At 41.9% G+C, this 27,964-nt stretch overlaps 1 protein-coding gene across 1 annotated transcript in view; it reads right to left on the bottom strand.

Moving 5' to 3' along the window:
* Positions 1-27,964, bottom strand: part of MYO1D (myosin ID) — a gene marked incomplete at its 5' end in the record, with an annotated part of 162,143 nt that overhangs the window by 96,185 nt on the left and 37,994 nt on the right. Inside the window, 13 exons of the mRNA XM_082010667.1 lie at positions 8,320-8,452; positions 10,022-10,096; positions 11,813-11,883; positions 16,532-16,702; positions 17,415-17,529; positions 17,619-17,764; positions 18,860-19,063; positions 20,337-20,453; positions 21,546-21,641; positions 22,573-22,626; positions 24,148-24,313; positions 25,054-25,147; positions 25,987-26,195. Of these exons, the coding sequence (XP_081866793.1) occupies positions 8,320-8,452; positions 10,022-10,096; positions 11,813-11,883; positions 16,532-16,702; positions 17,415-17,529; positions 17,619-17,764; positions 18,860-19,063; positions 20,337-20,453; positions 21,546-21,641; positions 22,573-22,626; positions 24,148-24,313; positions 25,054-25,147; positions 25,987-26,195 (1,651 nt within the window). The remainder of the gene's footprint in view (positions 1-8,319; positions 8,453-10,021; positions 10,097-11,812; positions 11,884-16,531; positions 16,703-17,414; positions 17,530-17,618; positions 17,765-18,859; positions 19,064-20,336; positions 20,454-21,545; positions 21,642-22,572; positions 22,627-24,147; positions 24,314-25,053; positions 25,148-25,986; positions 26,196-27,964) is intronic.

Raw genomic sequence — 27,964 nt, 5'->3', positions numbered from 1 at the left:
AATGCTAACATGATAAAGGGAGATATGCAGCTTATCTGAAATCTTAACATTAGAAGATGCCACCTTTCATAATCACAACTGATAAAGAATGAAATTTCAGCAGTTTTCCCCTGGACTAGATGAAACAAGTGGCTGTGAAACCATCTGTAAAACTGCTCTGAGTAACCAGAGGCCCCTTCTCAAAAGGGAGATCCAAAGGGTTCTCCAAAGAAGTCTGTTCTGTGTCAGGACTACCAGATGGTTTCAACTGTGACTGGAATGAAGGAGTATGATGGGGGTACTAAATCTGCAGGCAGTATACAATTTCAGAGTGCAGGAACCCACAGTGTTAACAAATGGGAGGAGCGGTCTGGGGGAAAAGGCACTAATTTAGTGAGGACAAACGCAAAATTCCACATTTAGGTGGAAATAGTTGTATAATGAAGGAACGAAAAACTGATTTGCCACTAGTGTTAAAAAAAAAAGATCTAGGAGCACATGTTTTTCTAAGGAAGAGGCACAGGAACAGGAAAACTGTAAGACAAAAAAACCCAATGGATTTCTACTTATCTGAACATCACATTCAGTTTGGGGCACTGCAGTTCAAGTGGGATGCAAATGGCAGTGAGTCAGTTCAGGGAAGAACAAGAGATCAAAAATCCAGAAAATGTGACTCAGAGGAAATATGGTTTTAGTCTAGAAGGACTAGGGAGCCACATAACCATCCTGATGTTACATTTTGTATATTTAAAGGGTAGATATGAAGAAAAGTAAATATTCAGTTTTAGGACAAAGAAGTACTGGCTTCAACTACAGTATAAAAATTCAAATTAGGCATCAGAAAAACAAGGAATGGAAGCAGAATCCCTACGGAAAGGAGGGGAATCCCATCACTGGAGCGGAACAGCCTGTAGAAGCATCTGCAAAGAGAAGATAGAGGCAGAGGCATCCTCAAAGAGAAGATGAATTAGGTGCATTCCCAAGGTCCCCTTTAGCCTTATTTTCTAGGATTTGTCCATGATTTAGCCCTATTTTCTATGATCTTAGGTCACTTACCTAATTGCAGGATAATATGAAAGGCCCAAAATTGTTATTTTTCCCTTGAGTAACATTGAAGAACCAGGATCATCCTTGCCTATCCTGGCTAGTCCTGACATACCCTGGAGGTATGCAGCACTAATGACAGGCACACGGAGCTTCCACTAATGAGTATGAATAGGCTGAGTATGAGTAACGAACAGACTAAGATATGGAGGCCTTGAAAAAGCAGAGGCTTGTATCCTAGAGATTGATACAAGCCACTGGATCTTCTGGGGAAGAACTGGAACCTTTCCCTGCTTTCTTAAGCATACAATCAATAGCATCAGGCCGTGCCTTTCTCCTGGAGGGCTGTCCTTGGGTTAAGAATATACGGCACCGAGGAGAGCGAGCAAAATCTAAGTCAAGCACCCGTGCAAGAGCTGGCAGCATCCCTGTGCTGCCTACCCTCCATGCACACGCTCAGGAGAGTGCAAGTAGGTATGGGGAGTGTGTGGGTAAACGGAAGGATGTGTGGGCAGCATACATTCTCACATCATCTCCCTTCTCCCCTGGTGATTTCATCTCTCCCCACGAAGTGCGTCAGGGATAGGTCTTTCACAGTCTTGTTTGGCTCCTTTCCTTACCAGGGAGGACCAAGGCAAAGTTGCACACAGCAGAGAAAACTGTCCCGCTTCCACATAACTGGCTGAGCCCCCTGGTAGGGCAGCACTCTCTTCATCTTGCTCTCCTTTTCATATCCTCAGAGAGCGGTGGGCTCAAAAGAAGGAACGCTAAGGTCTCAGCTTCCACAGGACACCAGGCAGCCAAGTGACAACTCTGTTCTGTGTGAGGTCTTCTACCAAGGTCACTGCCACACTGAGCACTTTCTTCTCCGCAGTAATTCAACACAAGCCATACCTATTCTATTTATTCTCCTTTCCTTAAGGAAGGAATGGTGAAATATAACATGCTGGTACAACTTGAAGAGTTTTGAGAGATTTACATATTAACTTTTTTGGCTTTCTCCTGAAAATTATCTCTGCACTGAAGGTAATAAGGTTTACAAGGCTCTTTATTCACTCAACAGTCTCCTACCAGCTCTCAGAACTTGCAGCCTGCGTGGGTGATGATTTTCCCTTCAGTTGTAGACCTTGGCTGTGCCACGGGAACGCAGCTGTCATCGGCACTCTTCACGCTCTCTCAGACACTGTGTGTCAAACTCTGAAGGTAGAAGCAGCCCTTTCTGAACTTCAAATCAGTGCTGAAGTAGGTTTGATGTGGTCGTGGCACCTGTAACTGATGAGGAGTAGGTGTTTGCTGGACCTGATGTCTGCAATTTAGCAGCTCTGTACTGTAATCTCTCAGTGGTAGGGCAAGAAACAAAGGCCAGGTCATTCATCTGCTAGAACAAGTCTCCTGTATAGAATCACAGAATCATTGAATCATTTAGGTTGGAAAAGACCCTTAAGATTATAGAGTCCAACTGTTAATCTATGAGTAGAAATAAGCTATTTAGGGAAAATGCAGGGCGTGCAGAGAACTCCCTGAATTACACCTGAACTTAGAAGCTGTGAAAGAGTCTGCAGTTGTGAAGGTGAATGATCTGCAGTTCTCCCCATGTCTTCTTGCTAATATTCAGCTTGGGCCACTTCTCCATCCACACATTAGTCACCCTTAAGGACAGACCTATCCCAGTCTTAGCAGCAGGGTCAGTAACATCAGAACGATGCCAGACTATGCCAGATCTGCCCTCAATACCGTTGTGTTGCATCTGATATCAAGAAGAATATAAATCCTTTGATGAGAGTGGTATTACAGTTGGACTCTATGATCTTAAAGGTCTTTTCCAACCTAAATGATTCTGTGATTCTATATCACAAATATTCTGTTTGATGCACAGAACTGCAACATCTTGAGAACACAGGAACCAAATCAAAGAAGTCATTAAGAGCATGAAGTCAAGAAAGTACGTCCCACCCCAATGCCTCAAGGAAAATGGTGTCACTTGTTCATTACTGACATTATAGTGTCCAGTCCACAGCTATTCATTATTGCTGAAATAAACTCCCTTCACCACTGCAAAGCTGGCCGCTTGGGTTGTCATTCATGTCTTTGCCATTCAAAATCGCAACAAACCTCTATGTAAAAGATCTCTGACTTCATGCCGAGCAGAAAGAGGAGCGACTGTATCTGCATTTGATATCAAAGGCAGAAGTCAAGACGCTGCTTTCCTTTTGGAAAACAGAAATAGGAAGTTCTTGTGCAGACAGGAGATCATCTATCAGTGCAATTACAGTGTAATTAAAGCCTCTCAGCAATGACAGCTACTCGGGTAAATTCTAAAGTAGATTATTCCATGCTTACAATCCCACCAGCCTCAGCTCTTCAGGGGGATAATTATGCAGCTCCCATTATTGCACCATGAGGCTGTCAAGCCTGGGAGCTGTGTTTTAAAAATGGAGAACTGAAATACAGAGACACAAAGGCCTCAGTTCTGAAAGCTGTTTAGATGCCTAATCGCAACTGTTTTTTTTTTTTTTAAATCAAGCTGAGTGATATTTAGACTTTTAAGCGTTAAAAAGAAAACAAACCAGTTTAAAGTCACTGCACCCTAAACAAACTCCTCCTTGAGAGATTTCTTTTCCATAGTTTATAGCTTGTTAGATAAGGGATAGGACACAGGACTGACAAATTTGTGCTGGATATGTTCCATCAGTCACAGTGATGACATTATAACTTACTAGAGATGATGCCTGTCACCCTGGATAGGAGAAGAGAGGTATGGACGAAAGAAGAGTCAGACAAAAGGAGTTACAGAGAAAGAGGGGGGGAAAAAGAAAGGGAAAAAAAAAAAAAAAGATGCATGTCCAGAGAGAGTTCCTACAGAAGCTCATCATTTACAGCCGTGTCAGCAAAGGACTTCCCATGTCAGTATTTAAAAGAAAAGCCACCCAAAGTAATCCATCACAGAAAGACCAAATGCTCAAGAGAACAGCATGGGCAGTAAAAAACGGGCTTGAGAAATGTTCCATGGGAACCCTGCAAAGCTAGTTTTTGTTTGGGTTGGTTTGTTTTTTGAGGAAAAAAAAAAGCACTTCTTTCTACCTACCAGAGGTTTCTGCCCAAAAGACTCTCAGTGCAGATCTGGAGGATTACAGTATTATTGAGATACCAGTACTGATAAGCGCCACTTCAACTCAGCATCCTCCAAAAACATATTTCCTGAGTTTTCATACTTAAATGCACACTTGTATCCACAAGCTGAAGTTAAAACTGTATTTGTGCAACTGTTGTTGCAGTGTTAACAACACTTTTATGCTACTCACCCTAACAGAAGCATCTGACACCCTAACCACCACACCACCTGCCCCTTCCTCTCAAGGACAGCAGAACTCTGCTTCATCACCAATTCCAGATTTAAACCAGAATACCAACCAAACAGAATTTTAAAGGTGGTTATTTTAAATACCAAAAAAGTTAAATAACCAACTAATGCTGCAGGTATTGTATTCACGGACTTTGAGCTTTGTTTCCGATATTATCTGATGGTTGGACTTGATGATCTTAAAGGTCTTTTCCAACTTTAATGATTCTGTGATTATTATTCCTGCCGACCGAATTAGCATTTTTGGATACTATTCCCCCAAATTACAGATTTAAAGATGCTTGTTGATACTGCCAAGAAACGTGCAGCTTTCCAGGAAGGCCAAATGAATATCAATGAAGAGCTCTTGGACTGCCACTCTGTTCAAAAACTGTAGAAACAGAGCACATAAATACAGTTTAAAACAGTTTACAGAGAAACATTAAGCAAGCAAGAACAGCCCAGGTGGAACGGGAGGCCAGGATGAGAAAAGCAGCACTGACTGCACTTACATACTGGGTGCTCTCCGGTAACATTAGTAAATCATCAGCTCAAACTGCAACAAAATTCAAGCCTATCTCATCTTGGTTTTTTGAGAAACTGCTGAGAAAAACATGAACTGTTACTACGTCTCCCTACGGAGCCTTACTCCTCTGACATCCATAGACCACAGCAGCTAACACCGCTTGTGCAACACTGTTTTCAGAGAGCTGTTTTCATCAGCTGTTACCACAGGCTTCCCAAAAATAGTCCTGCAGGGTCCAAACCACAGTCAGACACATAGCCGTTGTCATTGCTGATCCCCAGAAGTGCAACTCTGGTCCCAAGTTAAGCATGGGAAAAATGAGTAACACAACCCAAGAGAAGAATTACAGTACCCGTAACTGCAATGCGTGGTGTCCCCAAAAGAGACAGTGGTTTTTCCAGCCCAGGAACAGCAACTGTTCACCCTCTTTTCAGCCCCCAACAGAAGTAAGAGAGTTGAGACAAGTATCCAAACTGGCAATGACTCAGAGGCAGCGCATCCCATTTATTTGTGCATAAGCAGTATCTAGCAAAGCATGACTTGAATGCCCAGTTATTAGCTTGCTAATAACATGCACATATTATTAACTGTCCGAAAAGTCACCTCAAAGAGATCCTCAGGGCAGAATGGCCAAACAGAAGCGCTATCTCTCTGCACTCTGTTTTACCATTTGAAGTACACAATGATTGTGTTCAGGACCCTTAGCCAAGCAACCTCTCCCTTCTAGGACATGCCAAAATTTAGACCCTTTCAAGTAACATAAGCGTGACTTCAGGAAGGGTGTCACTGAATCTTTGGGGTTTTTAAGATGTTGAACAGCCAGGATATCCACTAAAAATAGCTAAAGCTCAACTATGTAACTTAGTTTGCCAACATAAGTACCTACAGACACTGTTCTGCAAGGAGCATTAGCCGTGTAAACTTTTAAACAGGAGACTCCAAACTGCGAATTTCACCCCCTTCGCTCATGCTAAAGGTTGGCCATAAAACACTGCACAACCAAAACAGCTCTCGGCTCCTTCCTGCTTGGTAAGAGCCCTTGTTAAGTCCTGACAAACACGCCTGTTTAATGAGAGCCTTCCCTTTAATGGGATCCATAACTCTCTAGGAAATAGAATGCTCTAAGACAATTTTCTCCATTGCTATTCAACAGAAAATCAGGAAAAACCCAACATCTTCAATACAAGTTTCTCAATGAAAGTTTAGGGAAGGTAGAGAATGGGAAAGGACTATACCAAGACACACGCAGGAACCTCCTGGTGAATTCACAAGCTTAATTTTGACTTGGAAGCAGCTCCTGGTTATGGCCTATCCTTAGAAAAGGCTGGTATTTGTGACAGAGATACTCATGATAAATGGACTGAAATGAACTCGTTTCACAAATGCCAGCCAGCCTTCAGTGATGAATTTTACTCAAGATGGATAGTATACAATTTAAACTCTTCATCTCCTGCTGTGAGTTGCAGGAATTGTTCAAACCACCACAGTGCATGGCATTCTCTTGACTATTCTATTTGTACAAATACCAGGTGGCCCAGAATATTGGTTCCACTAAACAAGCAAATGAAGTTTTTCCACAAACGCTTGCTGAACCTCCCCCCCAACAGCTCCCTGCTATCCCCCCTTGATCACAGCCCTCCGCTAAAACTCCCCCAGCAGTTTCTGTCTGTATTGCTTGAAACATCTCACTGTGGTGCGTCAGGTTCCCCACCCGTTTGGCTAGGCAAGAGATAACGTGACTGCTCTGTGCGACAGAGAGCTGCATTAATAACAAGCGGCATCAATCAGAATCTTGTTCCTTCCCCAACTACTCACTTTGACAACACACAGAAACCTGACTGGGTTCCTGACGTCTCTATATCAAATTTCAAGTAGGGCTAGCCAGCAAATGATATGGAGGACTGACAGATCAGGTAAATCTTGGCTCCTTGCAAAGTAAGGCTGAAATCTGCCCGCATCTCCCTTCCATCAGGGTCGCAGCCACCTTCTCCAGCCCCAACAGCTCATGATTTGCCATCCAGAACAGCTCCTTGCTGGCTGCACAAGCAGTGGGGTAGGACCTCTCTCAATTTCTTGAGAGAAGAGACTTCATTTTAATGGTGCCTGCCTAAAGCAAGACCTGGCCTACGGCTGGGCTAACAAGGGCACCCTCTTAGCAGCCCTTAGGTCAAACAGTACTGGGGAGAGCTATGGGGCTTCGTTCCTCACTCAGGAAACTCAGCTAGCACTGTGAGACAGCTTTGGTCAGGCTTGCACACCCTCCTGCAGATTTACTGCTGAAGTTTAAATCTACTCTAGTACCAGAACTCAAAAGTAAAAAGCAAGCATGTTTTCATCTCCTAATTCTGGAAAACATGAAGCAATATATTATTTCTTGTAATATTCCCAGCAAGAATAGCTTTCTCTTCTTGTGCGTAGCCAGCACTGTATGACCATGCTCTGACCAGTACAGCACCTACGACGACTTTGTTCCTCGTGTGGCTGCCACTCCAAGCAAAAATTCAAATAGGGCTCTGCTCTTCACAGGGTCTTCTTATTAGAACATGGATCATCTTCCTACAAAACTTTTCCTAGCCTTACCACATCAGTGTGCACTTACCCCTCCAAATCTTGGGCCACTAACATTTCCTTTGCTACCACAACTCCCGAGAAGATAGTCAGAACACATTGCCCTATATTGCTTAGTTATTCTAAATGTTAACATATACCACTACTCTGGGCTCACTGTTCATCTCTTGTGGACCGCATACCCCTTCCACAACACTACCAAAATGCCAGGCATCCAGCAAGGTCACCCGGCATCAGTAGCACCCAAATATCTCTTCGTGATCTCTGCTTGCATGAGGGATGACACTGCTCGCCTCATCCTGCTACTCGGCTGCACCGCATTCAAACAGGCCCTTTCCCAGTTCATTCCCTTACCTACCTTTCTTCACACAAAGTGGTGCTTGCCAAAGCAATACCTTCTACTATAAAACTTAATTATTTAGTAAAATAAAAAGTTTCACTTCTCACCCTCTGACATAGCAAAGGGGAGGAAAGAAGGAAGTCACACAGGTCTGCCTGTATTTTCACGGAAGTCATTTGGCATTGAAAGCCAGAAAGAATCTCTCCATCATGAAACTACATCCTCTGGGCCCGCTGCCAAAAGAGCTTTGATGATTATTTATTTGATATAATAATTATTACCTAAGAGAGACTGGCCTTCCTGTAAGTGAAAGATACACTGGTCACAGAGGAAACAAAAATCCACCTCTTTATGCAGGGATGGCAGCTAACTCTCCTACAAGACCTTTACAGCTGCCCATCGTCGTTGATCAGCTCGGCTTTCTGACTGACCGCAGTGATAGGAAGGTGACAGTCTCTCCACGAAGAAGCTACACCCTTACTAATCAGAAGCTGGAGTTGATTTTGAAACAGAAATATTTACCTTTGATGCCAGGTTGTCCACCAGTGCAATCATGGAGTTCTTAAAAAGAGTAGCAGCTGTCAGAGGTCTCTTGGTTACCTCTGTGATGCTCAGTTTACCTTCAGGCCACATCATCTTCAACACAGGGTTAGAGCTAAAAGACAGTCTCTTTAATTGCACAGTCTAACAGCACTTCCACTAAATTCAAAAGTCAACAGCTTGCTTCTGTCCAGATCTACCGGTGTTTTCAGCTCAAAATGTATCAGCCAAACCAATATGACGTTCCTGGACAAAATATCTCTTGCTCTTGAGCAATATACGGTTCAAGCTTACAACTGAATACTCTGGAAAATTGACAAGCGCATTCTCCTCTTCAGATAAAGGTATGCAGTAATGGGATAGTAAAAATCCTGCAGAAGTAATCTATCAAAAGCAGAGCCTGCCTTACGGACAGAAACATAAAGAATTTCATAAAAACAGAAAAGAGTAAGACCATAGCCCACAGCATCTTCCCTTGAAACTTGCTATCTGATTTCAAGCTGTGTTTCTGCACCATTCTTGATATATAAAATAATTTATACATCTTAGCCTACATTTTCTTTAAGGGTTGAAGGTGAGGTACAATGGCCATGATGGATGGCAAGAGCTCTGGAACAGACAAAAGCTGAAAGCAGTTACAGCAGTCTAATAGCCAATCTATCACGTGCTTTAATATGCTGTAAGTGGTCTTTGTGAACAGTCTTTACCAGTGACTTAATGGAAAAGAGAGGCTAAATTTAATAAAACCTCCGTACAGCAAATATTTTGGAGGTTTTTTGGTTAATGTGAAGTCTTGAAAACACAAACAGCGAAGACTGTTCAAGGGAGCAAACTGAGTAAACATAACAGGACTGTAAACTAAGTTAATAGTTACACTAGCTTTTAAACCAGGTAAACAGAGTTGTCCATGGAGCTAGAGGCTATTTTATGCTGACTTTTGCCTCCGAGCAAAGTCTCTGAAAGGTTGAGATAGGCCACAGTTACAAAAGAATTAGAACATGCTTAATGCCAGCCATCAAGGAAAACAGCATTCTGGGGCACTTATATATACACACTCATTTTGATAGGATTTCAAATTTGCTTGTCAAAGGCAACTTATAAATACCAATTAGGCAAGTACAAGACATGACTACATGGTTTAAATTTTTCATGTCACTGCACGTACAAAAAGGATTCAAATGTATTTGCCCTTTTTTCCCGTCATCCTTAAACTTTCTTTCCAAGCAGGAACTTCTAGCTGGGGCCAATGATATCCATTGTTGACCAAATGCTACTCAGTATCTTTAGCATTGGTTAAAGAGAGATCAGTAATGGTACGTTTGCAACTGGTCCGAAACCTGGTTAAAGACAAATCAAGCAGCACAGGTAATCTCTACACAGTTACCTTGATCGCACAATGAGTTGGGTTCAAACAAACACTTTAAATTTAAATTAAAGGCTGTATCAGAACAAAACCAACATAAACAGAATAAAGGACTTTATCCTGAAAAATCAAACTAACAGCCTTTGGGTCACAGTAGATATACAAAGGTCAAATCCCAAAGCAATGTGTTTATTCACGTGCACAGCACACACAGAGAAGAAAGCATCAGTGAAAAAGTTAGTCTCTTCTAGCATCCACTCTATTAAAAAGGATTCTGACAAATCAGATTTACATTCACCTCATTAACGTTTTGATTCCTACCTGTTGTACATGAGGCGCTTGAAGTCTTGAAATAAAGTGTCCTTGTTTTTGTCAATAAATCCAGTGACCGAGTAACTAAAAAAAAAGGAAAACAGAGTTAATTGCAAAGAAGCAAAGTCTGACTCTGAGCTGCTGGTATCAGTGGGAAATCAGCATCCTTGCACTCCTACAGCCACAGCAGATGCTAATCAGGAATGCAGCTCTGTTTCCCAAGCTATCACTAATGTGCTGCATGAGCACTGCGTGAGACTTAAATCCTTCTGCCCAGCTTTCCACCTCTAGTGCAGGAACAACATACATCTCATTTTAGAAAGCTATTTGAACCATGCAGGTGAAGAGCATGATGGCTGAGGCACCTAGCAGGACTCGAACAAGTTGTAGATGGCCCAAATTCCAGAGTTACACTCATGGCTTCTGCCTCCAAATTCAGAGCATGTGTTAAATCCTGCAGAAATTAAGTTTTTTTTTTCAATACGTCTGGTCTGTCCCTCTCTTGGTGCCAAGGAAGATTGTCTCGTGGGAGAGTGCCTGAAATCAAGAACAGCCCAGGTTCCCCCTAGGGAACTCTCTTGGAAATCAACACATACACACACATAGAGATTTTGGACTCTTTCCTTCCTCTATTCCCATAAGAGATACCACCCTGAAAGACTGCTGTTTCATTTCCTCTCCAAGACTCAAGACAGGCTGCACTGTGTCCTCAAGGAAAAGATCCAAAATCTCCCCATGCCGTGACTCCAACTCAGCTGCTTCCTGAGCTTCAGATCCCCTGGGAAACCTGCAGGCACTGGGATCCAGAGCCCCACAACATTCAAATTCCTGCACAGAGCCACCCCCAAATCTTACTGCTCCACATAACATAGCTCAGGCTCAAATATCATCTGCAAATATTTCCACATTTCAGTTTTCTTTCACTAAATTTTTCAGCCACTGGCAGTGCAGAAGGTTCAACCACTAAAATGGCACCTTGTATTTTCTCCTCCTTGGCAAAATGCTGTCTTATCAGTAATTGCTCGGCAAAGAGTCCAGAACAAAATCCAGCTGCGCTGAATGCGCTCCAGTATGACCACACTGGTTACACTTATAAATTAAAGGTAAATTTAATCCCGAGGTAAAAAAAAACCCTAAATTATTTCCTCATTAACTCCCTTTTGATTCTCCTGGCACAGGGAGTTACACAAATCCTAAACCATTAAATCACTCCAGCAATATTCCAGACAACAGCTTTCCCAGTGCAGTTTCTAACATATGGGCATCTTTCATGTCTACTTAATCTTCCTTCCTGTTACTGTCACATACTGTAGGCAGTTTTGTAGGCTTCAGGTACAGCAAACTTTTCAACCTTAAGGGGGAAGGCTCCTTGCACTGATACTTACAGCAGTTTAACACTATCCTCTATTTTGAGTCTGCTCAAACTGATTTGAGAATTTAAAAGCCAGAGAGTTATATAATCATACTAACCAGATGTCTAAACCAGATTTTATTAGCTCAGTGTAGCTTTCTTGCATAAACAGCACTGGACTTTTTTTTTTTCCCCTGAAGCACTGCTCTCCTCTCATCCCCTCTCCCCATATTCTCCTTTTATTTCAGTTCCACGTACTAAATCATGTTCTGTATAGCAAGTAACTAGCAGAAGATTTAATTGATAAGCAACTGCTGCACTCTGTAATTCTGTATGACAGCTATTCTAGTTCATACCAGAAGCAGTATTAAATCAGAATATTGTACCACTTCAAAGCTGGGTAAAAGATAAAAATAGAAGGTGCAACTTTATTTCTGAAAGAAACTTACATCACATCTCCGGCGTAGTGCTTGATTCGAAAGTCTCTGTCAAACTCCAGCGTTTTGTCAGTCGCACAAAGCTAAAATAAATCCACATACATTAAAACATCACCTGTGGACTTTCAAGTTTCATGGAAGATCAATACACATTGGCAATAAGAATGGAAGCTTTAATTCTTCTGCTTTATGTATGTGTGTGTAGATATGAAATACAGTTACAATGCTGCTTTAGAATATTTTTTCATGGATGCATTGTAAGAACATATATTTGTACAAAATAAAGGTGCAAGAGCCCTATAGTTTCATTAAAAAATTGAAACTATCTCAAAAACATCATTAAGCAAAAAGAACATTCAAGCACGTAAATTTATAACTTTTTTTTTTTCCTCTCTCCTTTCCCCCCCCCTTCCCATTGCGATATCCCTCTTCAGCAAAATAACAAAGCAATCAAAATACGATGGTTACAATAGCAGTGCTTGTTCTGGCCCAAATCACTTTAGATCATCTAAGACCCCTCAAACAGTGACCACCCCTGCGGATACATACAGGGTGGTCACAGCTCCAACCCTCTGCTCTCAGCTCAGACCTCCCATTACATTCCTTCACTACAACGAAGATGTCAAGGGCCCAGGTGGCAGCCGTTCAGTAGCACTGACCACAATACACTCATCCCTTCAGGAATTACAAAAGCCAAAAAAAATCCATCAGGCTCAGCTTAATTAAAAAAGACAAATAATATAAAAATAAGGGGTTTTGTTTAAGCCAAAAGTGGCAGGTAGATGAATGAAGTCTTTGCCGGAAGCATAGGCACCATTTAAAAACACCGAGGGCTATGAGCGAATATCTACTATCCACCGAACATCTTGGGAAAAGAAAAGAAGAAATTAGCGTGGTTAAACTGCAGGGCAGGAGAGATTATTAGAAGCAGGAAAATATCCTCCCAAAAACTTTACCTGTGTCCAAGAGTAGAAAATAGATTGGCTTAAACTGACAGAACAGATGAAAAAAATAAAACAAATAGATATTTTTTTAAAAAAATCACAATGAGGAGGCCAAAAAGTTTGAGTAATGGGGTACACAGAAGGTTGTAAAGGTGGTAGAAGTCCAGCACGCAGGAGCAGGAAGGACACCACAGTCCGCAGAGCTGATAGATGACCAAGGTATAGAAAGAACACAGAGAAAATGAAGAAATGAGGCCATACCAGGAAAACAAAGTAATTTTTCTTTTTGCAGCTGTGTCACCAGCAAGTGGCTATGGAAGATGTAATGCCTTTTTTCAACCACTCAAAACATACATCTCAAACCAACACGTCAATAGAAGAGGTATAAGACAACCAAAAACATAATGAAATGAAGCAACTGTTGCTACCAGATGGGACACGGTTGGCCACAATAAGCTTCTTGCTTAAAACTCAGCCAGTACTGGAGAGACTGGAAGGTGGCTTAACATGATGCTAGGGGTTTTTTAAGGAGTGAATCTCTCTGAACTTTGTGTCTAGCATGCAAATCAGTTGAAATTATTAAAAAAAAAAAGAAAAGGAACAGCAAGTGTATTGATACAGTTGATAGTCTGCTTGGATTTCTATGAGCCTTTTCACAAGGTTCCTCACCAGCAACTCAAAGAATTTAAGCTGCTGTGAAGGAGAAGAAAAAGGGTCCTCACAGAGATAACTGCTGGAAAGATGGGAAACAGGAATCCTGCCGGGACCTGTGCTGAGATCTACATTGTTAACATCATCTTAAATGAGCTATGAGCTATGATCTGAGGGTAATAGGAAGGTGATCAGGTTTGTTGATGGTACTTAATTACTCAGGGAAGTAAAGACAATGGCTGGCTGTGAAGAACTGCAGGAAGACATGAGAGGCTAAAGGAATGGCAAAAAAGAGCAAATGAAATTCAACATACAGTGATACACACAGAGAAAAGCCAAAGTTCATAGCAAATGATGGGCCCCAAACTGTCCATTCCCAACCCAACAAGCACATTAACTACCCTCTATGTCAAAAAGGAGGCAGAAGAATAGGAAGAAGCTTGATGAAGGGCAAAAAAAATCAACAGTACCGACTGATAGGAGGAAGGGACAAATGAACCAAGCCTCTTCAGGTTACAGAAGAAACACCAGGAGACAACGGCGAACAACGTGGAGATGATTTATTGGAAGACAGCGAACCGCACTTTGCTGTTCAAGAACTAGGAGGCAACAGATGTAACCTAAAAAGATCACTGAAGACTGGGAGCGTATCAAGTTATCATTACATGTTTGTCCCATATTCTTCTCTCACTTAGACATTCACTATTGCCTTGTGTCTCGGAAGATACTAGGTCACGTGGACTAGAATGGACCTTCTCGTATTCCTCCCTTCACAATCAGTTTGTTGAGATTGAAACTTTCTGCAGATTTAGGAATTCATAGGCTGTGCTTGATCCTTTGAAAGTATAAGATCAATTGAAAAAAATCAGAATTTAAAGGGGCTGAGAAAATGAACCTGTGATGTTGAGTACTACCAGAATAGTTAGTATGTCTACAGATCTAGATTAGCATTAGACAATTCAGAGAAGGACAACCCATGCTCTAGGAGCGAAAAATTTTGCTACAAATACTCATAGTGGAAGTGTTTGCCAGTATTTTTCCTGGTTTGGCTTTCACTAGGACAACCAGGCAGACAGCAGCAGATCAGACATGCAGTACACAAACTAGGACACTACTATTTAGGGCACAGCAGCCCTTAGAGCTTATCCACATGGAACCAGTGTGCAACATGGTCTACAGGGGAGCAGCGAAGCATTAAGCCAGGCTGAAAGATGGGAGCTGTTCCCATAACATACCAGCACACGTACTTTAACTCTTTAAGAATAGCTTCAATCTACGCTGAACTTTATAACATCTGGACAAAACTACTGCAGTCTACAAAAGCAAATTATCAAATGAACGGAAACCCTTTGTTTTAATTCAAGCTAGAAGAGGCTGGCTTAGAAAGCTCAGGTTTCCTACAGCAGTTCTAGATGGGACTGAGGAAGATATCTTAGATACTGGTAAAGGACATCTGCAAAGATGTGAGAAGGAGAAAAAAATAATTACGATGCTGAGAGTTATATAGGTCAATTTTTTCAAGGCTATATTGATTTAAACTAGAAATTAGCAAGTCAGGAAGATACATCACACCCTCCCATAAATATTATTTCTAGCAGTATTCCTTATTTCCCTCCTAGTCTGTGCAAACAGTTTTCTGACAATGCCACCCCCTACTGAAGAATGCTGCAACTGGCAATATTTTCTTTAATGTTTCCTATGCTGTGAAGGGACTCCTGAAGGTAAGGACCCAAACATGTTTGGTTTTTTATTTTTTAATTTTCATTTTATACCCTCCCATATACTTAATGAAATTCAGTCCTCTTCCCCACTGTATCCAAGTACTACCTGCTCCCTCTGCAATGGAACCACGCCACCTTAGCGGAAACAGGAGCAAGGCTAGAACAGAAACTGAACTTTCTCTACCAGCTTACATCTAGTGACAGCTCCAGAAACTGGACCACTTCCCGCACTACCCCACTGCAGAGGATTTAAGACTCCATCCCTCCAGGCTTCTCTATTTACAATTATTAGTACTACTAAAGGAAGGAATTTGCATTAAAACATAGAAACCCAGGCTAGGCTTCATGAAAATACTTGCTTTCCGGTGAGTTTACTCAGAACATGCTGTGTCTAACTCATCTAGTGCTTAAGCAGGTAAAATCCGGGTTAACACAGAAAGGAAGATTCCCCATTCCCCCTCCCTCAGGTAGGAGGCACGTGGCAGATGAGGTGGTAGGTGTGCTGCAGCCAAAGGGTACTTCAGGAAAGGCACATCTGGGAGGAAAAGTGGTTATTTTCATCCTAGCCTCTACCCAAACAAGCCACATCCAGATCTATTGTTTATATTCAGCCTCCCTGCAGGCAGCCTTTAGCACATCTCTTACACAACCATGCTAATTTTGTATTTCTGACCTACATAAAATATTGTACTGGGGTGGGAGGAAGAAGCGGGGCACCAGCATTCTGAATGATGTATTTCAAACAACGTTTCTGCGTAGCGAGACATCAATAAATTAAAGGTCCTTATTTGATTACTCAGTGTGAAATATTCTCAAATTAATCAGGCTGGTGACCATGTTTCCAATATGCTGCCAAGTGAGGAATAAATAAAGCCTTTTAATTCGTACATTGTACCAAAACCAAAGCAAGTCGAGGGGCCTGGATGATCATAGGTACAATCTGAGATGAATGTGTTTTGTAGCAATGACGATGGGGAAAAAAAAAAATCACAGTGGTGTAATAAAGCAGAAGTGTGAATAATTTCACTGTCATTATGTATTAGAGCAGCCTGGGAAGAACATCACGTGGGTTGAAACTGTGCATCGATTGGTTACAGATGACATCATGATATGTCAAAGCACGAGCTCATGCTTCTTTTATGCCCAGAATAAATCTGATCTCACATTGGACATCCTTGAGCTCCCTCTGCTGGATACGCGGCCACCCAAGGCGCGACCTAAACCCAGAGCAGATGGCCTGTTCTGTTGTTAGGAGCTGCTACTGCTCTCAGGCATTTCATTTCATAGTCGACGATAATGATTCCAACCCCAGCCACCCTTCAAGTCTTTTTCCTTATTCCATTACACCTGAAAAAACAGAAAAGGTATCACACAGGAAAGGAAGCAAGTTTTGAGGATACAGAGGAATATGTTACCTTCCTGCTGGAGAAATGAGCGTGCTTCCCTAGCTTGTTATTAAGAGCCTCGAGGAACATCTCATCTGTAACTTTTCCGACATTCATGCAGGCATCGTCCAGAATGGCAATGATCCCTTTGTGCTGCTGCTCTACCAGGTCAACGATGACCTGATTGTTGAAGTAATCAATCTGTAAAACACATAGATCAGGTATAATTATGACTTTAGTACTCCTCTCTTTCACTAGCCAGTGTTGGCTACTGCAGAACGGTACTGAGTGCCTGACGGAGAGAACGGGGCCCACGATTCACGGGAGAAGCACCCATCTTTCAGTATGTTGATCACTAAGTCAAAATTAAGCAGGCTACTCTTCTGCCACTAAACAGCACAGAAGGTGATCTTTCATACACCTCCCATTAAACTCGAGACCCCTGCTAAAAATCAACTGCTATGGAATGCACATTAAAACGTCTTTTAAAATTCAACTGTGCAGAGTCAACAAAATGAAAACTGTGTATCTTGTCCTTGGCATTATGAAAGGAATTTGAACAGGAGAACTCAAAAATGTTATACTTGATCTACCAGACAAAATACATAAGCACTCAGAATAGAAACAGGCAGTGACCTGTGTGGCATCACAGACATGCCACAATATGTTTTAACTAAGACCTGGAGTCACTTATTTTCCAGAACCATGGCAAATATAGAAATGTTGTGAGATAAATGGTTGTCTTCTTCCACAGTCTGATTTCCAGACACCAAGTCTGGCAGTACAGCTGGCGTGGACACAGATGTCCTATCAACTTCGGCAGGAGTGTACATGTGGAGCAACTTCAGATCTGAGACTTATTTTGGTACACTGACCTCAAACCGACCTCTCCCTCCCCTGCCAAATCACTCACATGCTTCCAGGGAATTCCCTCTCGCTGGTACTCTTCCTGCTCCTGCTTTAGAACCAGCTGAATAAAGAGCTGCTGTAGCTTTTCATTGCAGTAATTAATACAAAATTGCTCAAAACTGCAAAAACGTAAGGGAAAAAAAAGGGATGAGTTTTCTCACATGGGAAAGGAGAAGGCACAGCACTGTGCTTTAACAACGTGGCTCACCTGTTATTGTCGAATATTTCAAAGCCATAGATATCCAGGACGCCAATGACGGTGTTTTTCCCATGTATTGTAGTGTCGTAGTTCTTCACTTCAATCACGTCATTGATGTGTGTCACAATCCAACAAAAGAGGCGCTCGTATATAGCCTGCCAGGAGACAAATACTGAGGAATTTGCCTGCATCTGTCTCAGTTCTTTCTGGTAAATGCAACGCACGGTTCTGCAAAGCTTAATTCAAGATACTGCCCTAACCACACAAAAGCTACAGATAACATCCTGCTAAAAGTGAACAGCCACTGACAGGAAGAAAACAGTCTATGAAAAAAAATTTTTTCTCTTTCTTTCTTCCAAAACGCATTTACATGACGTCTAAATCCTAGTGAGGTCACCAGGTACAGCGGTTCCCCTAATTTGAGTCCAGTCTGCTTTTCAGCTGCTTAATAATTTCCATGCCTGAGATGATTTATTTAACAATATTGAAAAGCAAGTGAGAGTTCAGTTATAGAAACCTAACAACCGAGCACAATGGCAGTAAAATATTCTTGTTCACCTTTCAGAAAGAAAATATTCAGGGTTGTCAAGCACTGGAATAGGCTGCCCAGAGAAGTGGCTGAGTCACCATCCCTGGAGGTATTTAGGAGATGTGGCATTTAGGGACACGGTTTAGTGGTGGACTTGGCAATGTTAGGTTTATGGTTGGACTTGATCGTCTTAAAGGTCTTTTCCAACCTAAATGATTCTATGATTTCTTAGCAAAGGACGGACAGTTGTCACTCCTTTGGTCATCAGTAGCCACCTTTCCAAGAAAACCAGAGCACTTTGGGTTTCCAAACTGTTCCACTCTCTACCCTTTGAATTTAACTGCTAATGAAATAAAAAAAGAGTATTTCCCAAAATATTCATCCCTGTACAGTGTATTCCTGCTGCATACACCAGCAAGAAAGACTTGCAGCTCCCTCCTGTCATTCACGCGCATACATTCAGAAATAAATCCGCATGAAGTACAGACTTCCCATGTCTCAGCAAGCACTATACTTATTGATCCACCCAGGAATCCTACTGGGACCTGAGCATTGAAAAATGTGCAATTATGAAAGTAATTCAGTATTGAATGCCTTCCTCAGGCATCACCATTCTCTGCTCCACCAAGTACAACTCAACCAAAAGGCAAAAGCATAAGAAATGCATCTGAGTTACTGTCACATAAAAAATCAGATGCAGAGAAAGGAAGTTTAAACTCACTTTTGCAAAGGCATCTCTGCCATAGGTGGCTTCTTGTTCAGTATGCTGTTTGTCAATGACATCCCGACCTGTAGCTACAGTTCGAAACAAAAGAGCCTTCTCCACCATATCAGATTTCGTTGACAGCAAGTCTGCGATGATCGACACAACCTTGCCATTTTCTATTACAGGCGTATCACCATCCACAGAAAACTTCAAGTTCCCCTGCAATAAGTAGCAAGAAATTAGATTTCCCAATCTGTCTTTTATTAATTGAATCAGTACAACCCAAGTTCATCCATATTCCACCCACAATTCAAGTCAGTAAATCTCCTAACACATTAGGAGGGTGGGCCTTGCGTATCCATGTACCCACAAAGCTCCAACATCAGTGGAATCATCAAAGCCTAACTCAAAGAAAAGCATTCCTGCTCAGCATTCAGCTGAGCTTTTAGGGAAAAAAAATTACATTAAACGCTTCCAGAGGTTTAATCAAACACTGTCACAAGATTCAGAGTCTAGTGATGGGTAATTATATTAAATATACAAATATTGGATGTAGCATTTCGTCTTCACTGCAGCTCATCACAGAAAGTCCAGGCTGCAGTTCTTGGTGTAATGCTATTGCCCCGAAAGGTTATGTGAATTTTCTGGGGAAGCTGAGAAGTCAGCACGGCTAATAGCGCTGGACTGACAGCACGCTTCCACAACAGCTTAGTTACCGAACACCTGCAGTGCCAGGATTAAGTGGCAATATCACTGCATTGTCTGCAGGAGTGGTCTCACATCTGTCCTGCATGGCCTGAGGCTTTGCCTCCGTTCCCTTCCCTAGCACGGGGACACAACTACTCCAAAGAGGAGAAAAAATTGGAAAAAAAGCTACTGTTTTCTTTGCCTTTTCCTCCTGCCCACCTGAGGTGCCTCTCTCCTCAAGGAAACCTAAGAGCTGAGGTACAAGGACACTGCGCAGGGGAGGAGACTCTCTGGGTCCCAGGAGAATACAGGTGAAGGAAGGATTTCCTTAGATCCAGAATACAGAGAATTAAGAGGTCCCCTGTATCTGGCTGTGCTCAAGTCTCCACCATGAAGTGAAGTACCATCCCTCCAGCAAAATCACAGTGGTGATGGCGAGTGTGAGGGTAAGAGGGGACAGAAAGATAGCAAGGCCAGAGCTCCCTAGCCCCTCACCGCCAAACCCAAACAATTCCTTCAATTCCTTTTCAGAACATTTAACAGCTCCCAGTATGTCGTGGTATGTCTGTTTTGGGATCTGGAATATGCAGAAATAAATGTGATCTTCTATCATTACTGCAGTGTCCTATTTCATCAAGGAATTTCACTCACCACTGGAAGTTGTAAACTGTATACACTTTTCCAGCAGCCAACAGATCTTCCAACTGCTTCTGCAGCAAGAAAATTAAAGCTGCTGGAAGTACAAGCATGCTGCTTGACCCCTCCTGAAGAACAGCCTACTCATACCTGCGGGCACAGAGCTTACCAAGTGAAGAATGGCTGCCACAATTTTGTAGACAGTCTGAATCTCCTCTTGCTTGAAGCCTATCACTTTCATGGCATCAGCTACTGCTTTGAACTCTGCGCCATCATTGATGGAACACTGAGGGGAAAGAGATGTTTGGGACATGAGGGGCTTAATGGAAGTCAGCTGCAAGAAAGCAAAGACTTTGCAAGCCCATGGGAAATAGGTATGTACTTCGCTATTTTTCAGACGCAAGACACTGTCAGGAGATTTCTCAACTTATTCTAATGCCATGCCATACGGTTGTATGCGGAACCCCACATTGGATATGTATACTAGCACCCGTGAGACACAGAAATCGATCACAGCACGATTAAATAGTTCAGTGCTTCCTCAATGGAATTTATTGTGAAACAGTAGAAGCAATTCATTAAAAAAATCAGAACAACAGTTACAAGCAGTGCAGTCACAGACCCTCTGAGTAGAAGCTGCAGAGCACCAGCAGTAAATTTCTGCTCACCATCTTTCTGAAGATGAGCCTCTGCCCCCCTCCCCTCCTGATCACCTGGGCTTGTTTTCACTCCAGATTTCCAGAGACACTGATAAAGGCATCTGAGAAGGTCTGTGAGTTTGTTTGCCAAAGGGCATCTCAAGAAAGCAATTAGGAAATCAGGGAAACTTTTGTCTGGAGCCTGCTTCAGAGGGACAACACTAGGGACAACTCCAGACTATTTAAGAGTGTTCAGGATCTTCTTGTCCTAAAAACTTTAAGGGTTTGTTCCCTTCTTTCCTGCTCAGAGGTCCCCTTGAGGATGTCAGATATGAAGAATGAATGCTTCAGTAACTTAAATGCTCCTACTGTAAAAAAATTAGCCCTTATGTCTTTTTGGTCCAGAAAGCAGTTTAAGTTACCCATTATGAAGCATGAAAAGTCTGTCACCGGTAACAAGTCAAATATCTATGTCTGCATTTATTAACAAATGTGATGTCTCTCCTACTACATTTGATTGTTTTTTATTAGCAGACACAAATGTAGTAGGCACAAGTACACATATGCTTGTCTTTTAGGGCCAGAAACTCCATTAAAAATAGCATGTTGGTGTCACCTTTCCATATTCATCCCATAAATATTGGTCTCAGCTTCTGCTAGCTCAGCAGTACTTCAAGTATTTCAAGAAGCGTTTACAATTTTAAGACAAGTTACCTCTAACTCACTAGCAACACCCTCACCTTTATCTGTGCTCCAGGACAGATATAGTTGTATGCAGATGCATCCTTCTGAAGATGTAGGGAACGTAACACCTGGTCAGAACCCCCCTGGAGGAGCTGTACAAAGAATATTTTAAGAAATGGTCACCAAAAAAATAAAATCTTTCCTTTTTCTGTTTCTTATTCATCTGCTTGACAAGTAAAGTCATAAAAACATTAAATTACTGCTACAGAAGGATCAGCTACAGTATCTGGAGTCACAAGTACAACATGTGCAAAATACAGAGTCTGCATCGTTGTAGGGCTCTGACCCCCAGAAAGAGGTCGCCTAAATGACTGTCCTTTTGAGTGACACAACTGTTTAGAAAACAAGCCTGAACCTCTTCACAGACCAGACATGTTTACATCTGTGACATGCCACAGATGTGCCTCGGCAAGCACATTCACCTTCGCTGCTACACACCGAGACCTTCCAATACGGGAATGACACGTTCATGAGAAAGATGCTAACATGCCATCATGGAGTACTGTGCAAGTGGGGGAAAAATAAACAAACCTACGTTTCCCTCACTGCAAAACTGAGAATAAAGGTTATACTAATACGCCGACCATTTCCCCCAAAGGACGCACAAGGGAACCACCATACGACACGGAAGACATTAAAAAGAACCCAAAGAAAAAAAGAAAGTCAACTTGGTGTCATAAAATTACTTCCATATGGAGTAAAAGCCTCAAGAGAAAATAGAAGGATTAGACTTACTACAAATAAAACAGTGAGTCAAAGCCCAATATTCTACCATATTTGTTTAGTTAGCCTCCTTTTAAGTTTACAGATGTGTTAATATGGGACTGGAGGATAGGAAAAAATAAATCTTCCCATGCTCCTTCCCCAAATCAGGCCTCTCTAAACAACTAGAGAACCTAAGATCACCCAAGATGCAACAAGGCAACCCTTTGAAAAACACGAAAGGGTGAAAGCTTTAAATATTTTGCCTAACATGTCTGGGAAACTTGAAAAAGTCATTTGTTTCAGCAAACAAATACAAACCTGGTAAAAAGAATGAAAGCTTCGTTCTCCCGGCTGTTGCACAATCACACGAGACTGAGGGGAAGCAAAATACAAAAATAGGTATTTCTGGATGTGGACAGCCTGTTCCCCAGCACCTCCCCTTACACACCAATGCATCGGTTTGCCACTGCTAGGACACCTCCAAACGAATCTTATCTTACAGTAAGTCTGTTATGAACGTTATTAGCTAGGCATGACCATGGAGTTTGAAGTCTATAATCAAAAAGACCAGCTTGCGTAACAGCTGCAACGTCCTATTTGCAACCAGGAACCCCACGTGGCAACTACAGAATTGCTCTCATGGAAGAGTCAAATAAAACGTCATTTTAGTTTATGAGTTATTTAATGGCTGGAAATGAAAAACAGGACTCTGACTACAAACAAATGCTCCACGAGCCATAGCTGGAGCCTGATGGTAACCACTTCCACAACCCCAAGACAGGCTGACCAACAGCACCCAGCCACTGCACAAGTGAACGCCCTGCTCTAACACGAGGGCACTCTTTCAGGGAGCAAGCGACAGCTCCATCTTCAGAGCACTCATTCCAAATCAGTGTAAAACGGCACAAAAAACCCCCAAAAAGTGTTAAATGCAGCTGAAATCCAGTCCACAAGCAACGTATCCTTGTTTTATGCTATAGGCTTGAGCTATGGCGAGTGACAAGGCACGTGCTCCTGCTGTGCTGCAGTCTCCTGTCTGTTAACTGCTTGTGTTCGGGCCAGAACCTCAACTGCTTTCAAAAGGGAAACAAATGTGACTTGGTAGAAGTGAAGAATATGACATAAATGATCAGGATTTATCATTTATCAGCTGCAGCCCCACCCCTTTTTTGCATGAAAGTATCACATGTTAAATGTTTGGGTTTGTTGTTTTGTTTTGTTTTTTTAAATAAAGTGTTTATTCTGAAAATAGACTTCAGGGAAATAATGGGAAAAGTAAAAAACACAAACAAAAAAGCATGTTAGCAGATGTGGTCAAACATATAAATTAAAGCCAGACGTGTGTCTCACACGACGAGAACTGTTAATAGATCAAGCCCAGTTTCTCTACAGAGTTTTACATATTCCAGTGTTTTCAGCCACCACTTAATGACATGGAAAAAAAATAAATTCTGCTTAGGATCACTTGGAATATATAAAAACAAAGTTACTAAAAGATCACACAAGGCTGCAGCATTATTCCAGAATAACACTTCTCAAGCAGACTTGCTACTTACAGACCTAGATACCTTCTCCTTTTATTCACCAGTGAGATCTCAATGCGGGAACTTATAAAGAAGGAGTTTTACAGAGTTAAATTAATCTCAGCTTTTATTCTGGATACAAAGATCATGCACTTATATGCTCATAAGCTTTTGAGTAACACTAGTCCAGTCCATGGTGAGCTCTGAAAGCAGCGGTGTTAAAGCAACAGGGCAGTGACAAAGCCCAAGATTTAAATGAGATTCTGTGCCCTCATTCAAAACATAATGACATTCCACATTTGAAAGGAAAATTTTCTACTGGCAAAGCACATATTACAAAAACCTCTAACTAAAAGTGAGCACAGCTTACCTTTTCTAGTAGGTAATTATTGATGTGCCCACCTATTGGGTCTCCTTTAAAATCAAAGTTGATATCCATGTATTTTCCAAACCTGCTGGAATTGTCATTACGGTTTGTTTTGGCATTACCAAAGGCCTCTAACACACAGTTGGATTTCAGCAGTATGTTCTTCACTCTGTAATACAGATAAATGGAAAAGAGAACAGGGTAAGTCCAGACTTGTATACTCAAACCATGGAATATTTTTTTCCCATAGGCATTTCTAGAGAAGAATTTAGTAACAGCAGAGATGCTCTTTGATGACATATTTGGGTAGATGTGTATGACATCAGCAATCCCATGGGAAATCAGCTGGGAGCTTTCAGTAATGTTCCTTAGAGCCGAGCAACGGTGAACCACAGACCAGATCCCCCCACTGAAAATAGCATAAAAAATTCAGTTCCTTTACATATGTAAATTCTGAAATCAATTTCATGAACTCTTTTGCAAATAATTTTCAAAATTTTTCTTGGGGTAGGTACTAAGTCTGTTTCAGCAGGAAGTCACATTCTTTGCTCAAAAACTTTTACTCTAAGGCTGACAGGCACATTTTGCAATTCCTAAAAGGTTGCGGATTATGCTCCTCGCACTCAAAATGCTTTTCTAATGTACACATATTTCAGGAAATTTGCCGCAGGAAACGTGAGCTCTAGACACTGTTTTTATTTGGAATGTTCAAACTTTGAAAATAAACTTTTCTGTATGAATTTAGCAATCAAAACCGCAAAATTCCCAGAGTAAAAGTAGTAGCTGAAGAAGTTAAGTAAATGCTGTAATAATCAGCATGTAATTAGTGGAAAAGACCACCTAATAACACGGTGCTACACAGTCCACAGAAAAAAAACAATTCTACTTATTCTTCTGCAAAGCTCTTACCTTTCCACCTCTGCTCTCTGGCCAGGGTTGGTAATGGCTGCTATGTACTGCATAATATATTTACTGGCCTCAGTTTTCCCAGCCCCACTTTCACCTGAGAGCAGAAATACAAACATGACACAACAGATCAAAAAAGGCAAAGCAAATCACTGAATGTTATATCTTAATTCGACCCTGACAGCGTTTGGGGGTTTTGTTATTGTTAGGGTTTTTTTTTTTAAAGCAATCTTATTTGCGTGCACTTTGAACATTTTCTAAATATAGCCATAACCCTGCCTGGTTGTTACTGCTGTGCTGACTTCGAAGCAGTTATGATGTAAGATTTCACAGGTCGGTAAAAGGCCTGGCACACAGAGGATCAAAGGGAATATTGTTAGAGGAGAAAGACTGGCATGCAGAGGCTTGGCTAGCAGCAGTGCCGGGAACTGCGACACAAGAGGCTACTGTTCCGCACACCATCTCGGGTCTCTCGCTTTTCAGAGCTGGTAAAGCACGGGAACGTCAAGGAAACGAAGTGCCAGGATCCAGATAGCGACCGTTCATGGTACAAGCACTGCTCCCACTGTTAGAGCCGCGACAAGCATCAGTCCGGCCATCGAAACAGAGAACAAAACATTGGCTGGGCATCCGAGGGACAAAAATCAGCAGTTCTCTGAAGAGAGACAGAAACCCTGTTCTCGCTGATCTCTGTTCACACAGGCAGAGCAAGCCAAGCACTCACAGACTAAGCTAATGACTGACACCAGCTCTTGAGTTAGGCAAGAAATTATTGTTAAGGTCTCCACACATGGATTCAAATGCAAATAAACAGCTTTAAGATTAATGAAGTTTTCTTTTATAAAATGCTGTCATTAGCCAAATCATTCTTCTTTCTCTGCCTAGAACTTCACAAAGACCAAGTGTTTGTCATAATGAAAAGCTATTTCAGCTTACCTGATATTACAATACAGGTGTCTTTTGATCGCCTCTTCATCGCTTTGTAAGCAGCATCAGCAATTGCAAAGAGGTGAGGAGGCCTCTCATACAATTCCCTTCCTTTGTACTGCTCAATCATGTCACGCCCATAGATGTTCAAGTTTTTGTAAGGATTCATGGAAACGACCACCTCCCCGATAAACGTATAAATCCGTCCTTTTTCAAACCTACCCGGGAGGAGACAAAACGGAGAAAGGAAATTAGTCAAACATAGAGCTTCAGAATATGTCTTCCAAACAAGCTGCCCGTTTCATCACGTGAACTCCTCAGTCCATAATCGTACTGAAACATTCTAATAAAACATTGACTATGGACTTTACTGACCAGCGTGGCCCGGGTGGCATGTTGGCATATTACATAGAGACCTGGTGTTACAAGGACTAAGAACTAGGGCTAGCTTTGAATCTTAACACCTCCAAAGGAAATTTCTACTGCTAGTTCACCTGCAGATGCATGACTGATCAGATTACTGAGGTACAAACACCGACCGTATCTCTGAGTGTAGCAAACACGACAAGAAGGATGTTGAGGTGCTGGAGCGTGTCCAGAGAAGGGCAACAGAGCTGGTGAGGGGTCTGGAGCACAAGTCTGATGAGGAGCGGCTGAGGGAACTGGGGGTGTTCAGTCTGGAGAAGAGGAGGCTGAGGGGAGCCCTCATCGCTCTCTGCAACTGCCTGAAAGGGGGTTGTGGGGAGGTGGGGGTTGGTCTCTTCTCCCAAGTAACCAGTGACAGGACGAGAGGAAATGGCCTCAAGTTGCACCAGGGGAGGTTTAAGATTGGAGATTAGGAAAAAAATTCCTTATGGAGAGAGTGGTCAAGCATTGGCACAGGCTGCCCAGGGAGGTGGTGGAGTCACCATCTCCGGAAGTGTTCAAAAAACGTGTGGACGTGGCGCTTCGGGACATGGTTTAGTGGGCATGGTGGTGTTGGGTTGGTGGTTGGACTTGATGATCCTGAAGGTCCTTTCCAACCTTAATGATCCTGTGATTCTGTGAAACTTTTGCTTTGCCAACGCAATCAAGCCGGCTTTCTGCATATTCAGGTGTTTTGTTACCATTAACACGCTGCCAGAAACAAATCTTTCTAAGAAATTCTTTAGCAAAATTTAAATTCATGTAATTTACTGTTCCTACAATTGACAATGAGTTTGTGATGAGTTCATATAATCTGCTGCATAAAGGGGACTTAAAGGCAAATTCTTTTTTTACGTTCTACAGTTGTCCATAACGCAGCTCACACCAGAGAAGCAGAAGTTTTGAAGCAACTCACTTAGAGGTCTAATCACATTTGCAAGAAAGTAAACAAAGATAGAAGCCAAGAAGCAAATTACAGCCTTTCAGCTCTAGCAATTAAGCTTCCGCTTCATCCTTTTTGCTAGAAGGCACTTTGATATCATCACTGCTGCTAAACCAGAAGTGAAAGCTTTTTAAGAACATTTGAAAACAACCCTAAACTACACCCTCCTGAAACCCTACCTGGTCCTTAGTATTCTTTCTGCAAACAAGACAGAAAATAATTTGAAGTGTGTTTTAAAAAAAAAAAAAGTGTTTAAGTTAAAAGATGTTTCCAAAGAAATTTACATTTTATCAAGAGTTATCTAGCAGAAGAGCACAGAAGCAATTTCTGATTAACAGCTGAAAAATTCATACAGTATTTTCTTCTCAGGAGAAGAAAGGATGAAAGCAGATTTAGAGATCAACATGCAAGTGTTGATCTAAATAAGTGTTATTTAATGGCATTTCTACCATTAAATACCTGTCTGCAGCCTGTATCTAAATCTTACAACATTAGATGGCACCATAACACCTCTACAGCGTACAAGGGCCTTCCTAATCCTTGATGGACTCCGGCACAAATTCTAGCATTACTTTATTGAATTTATTACCACCCCCATGTGGCGACAGGCTTGACATTTTCTATTGTTCATTTGAGAAT

The sequence above is a fragment of the Phaethon aethereus genome, assembly GCF_964289735.1.
Source record: "Phaethon aethereus genome assembly, chromosome: 25".
In the NCBI taxonomy this organism is placed as follows: Eukaryota; Metazoa; Chordata; class Aves; order Phaethontiformes; family Phaethontidae; genus Phaethon; species Phaethon aethereus.
Note: the sequence above shows the minus strand (reverse complement) of the source record. Positions and strands in the feature narration are given on the sequence as shown.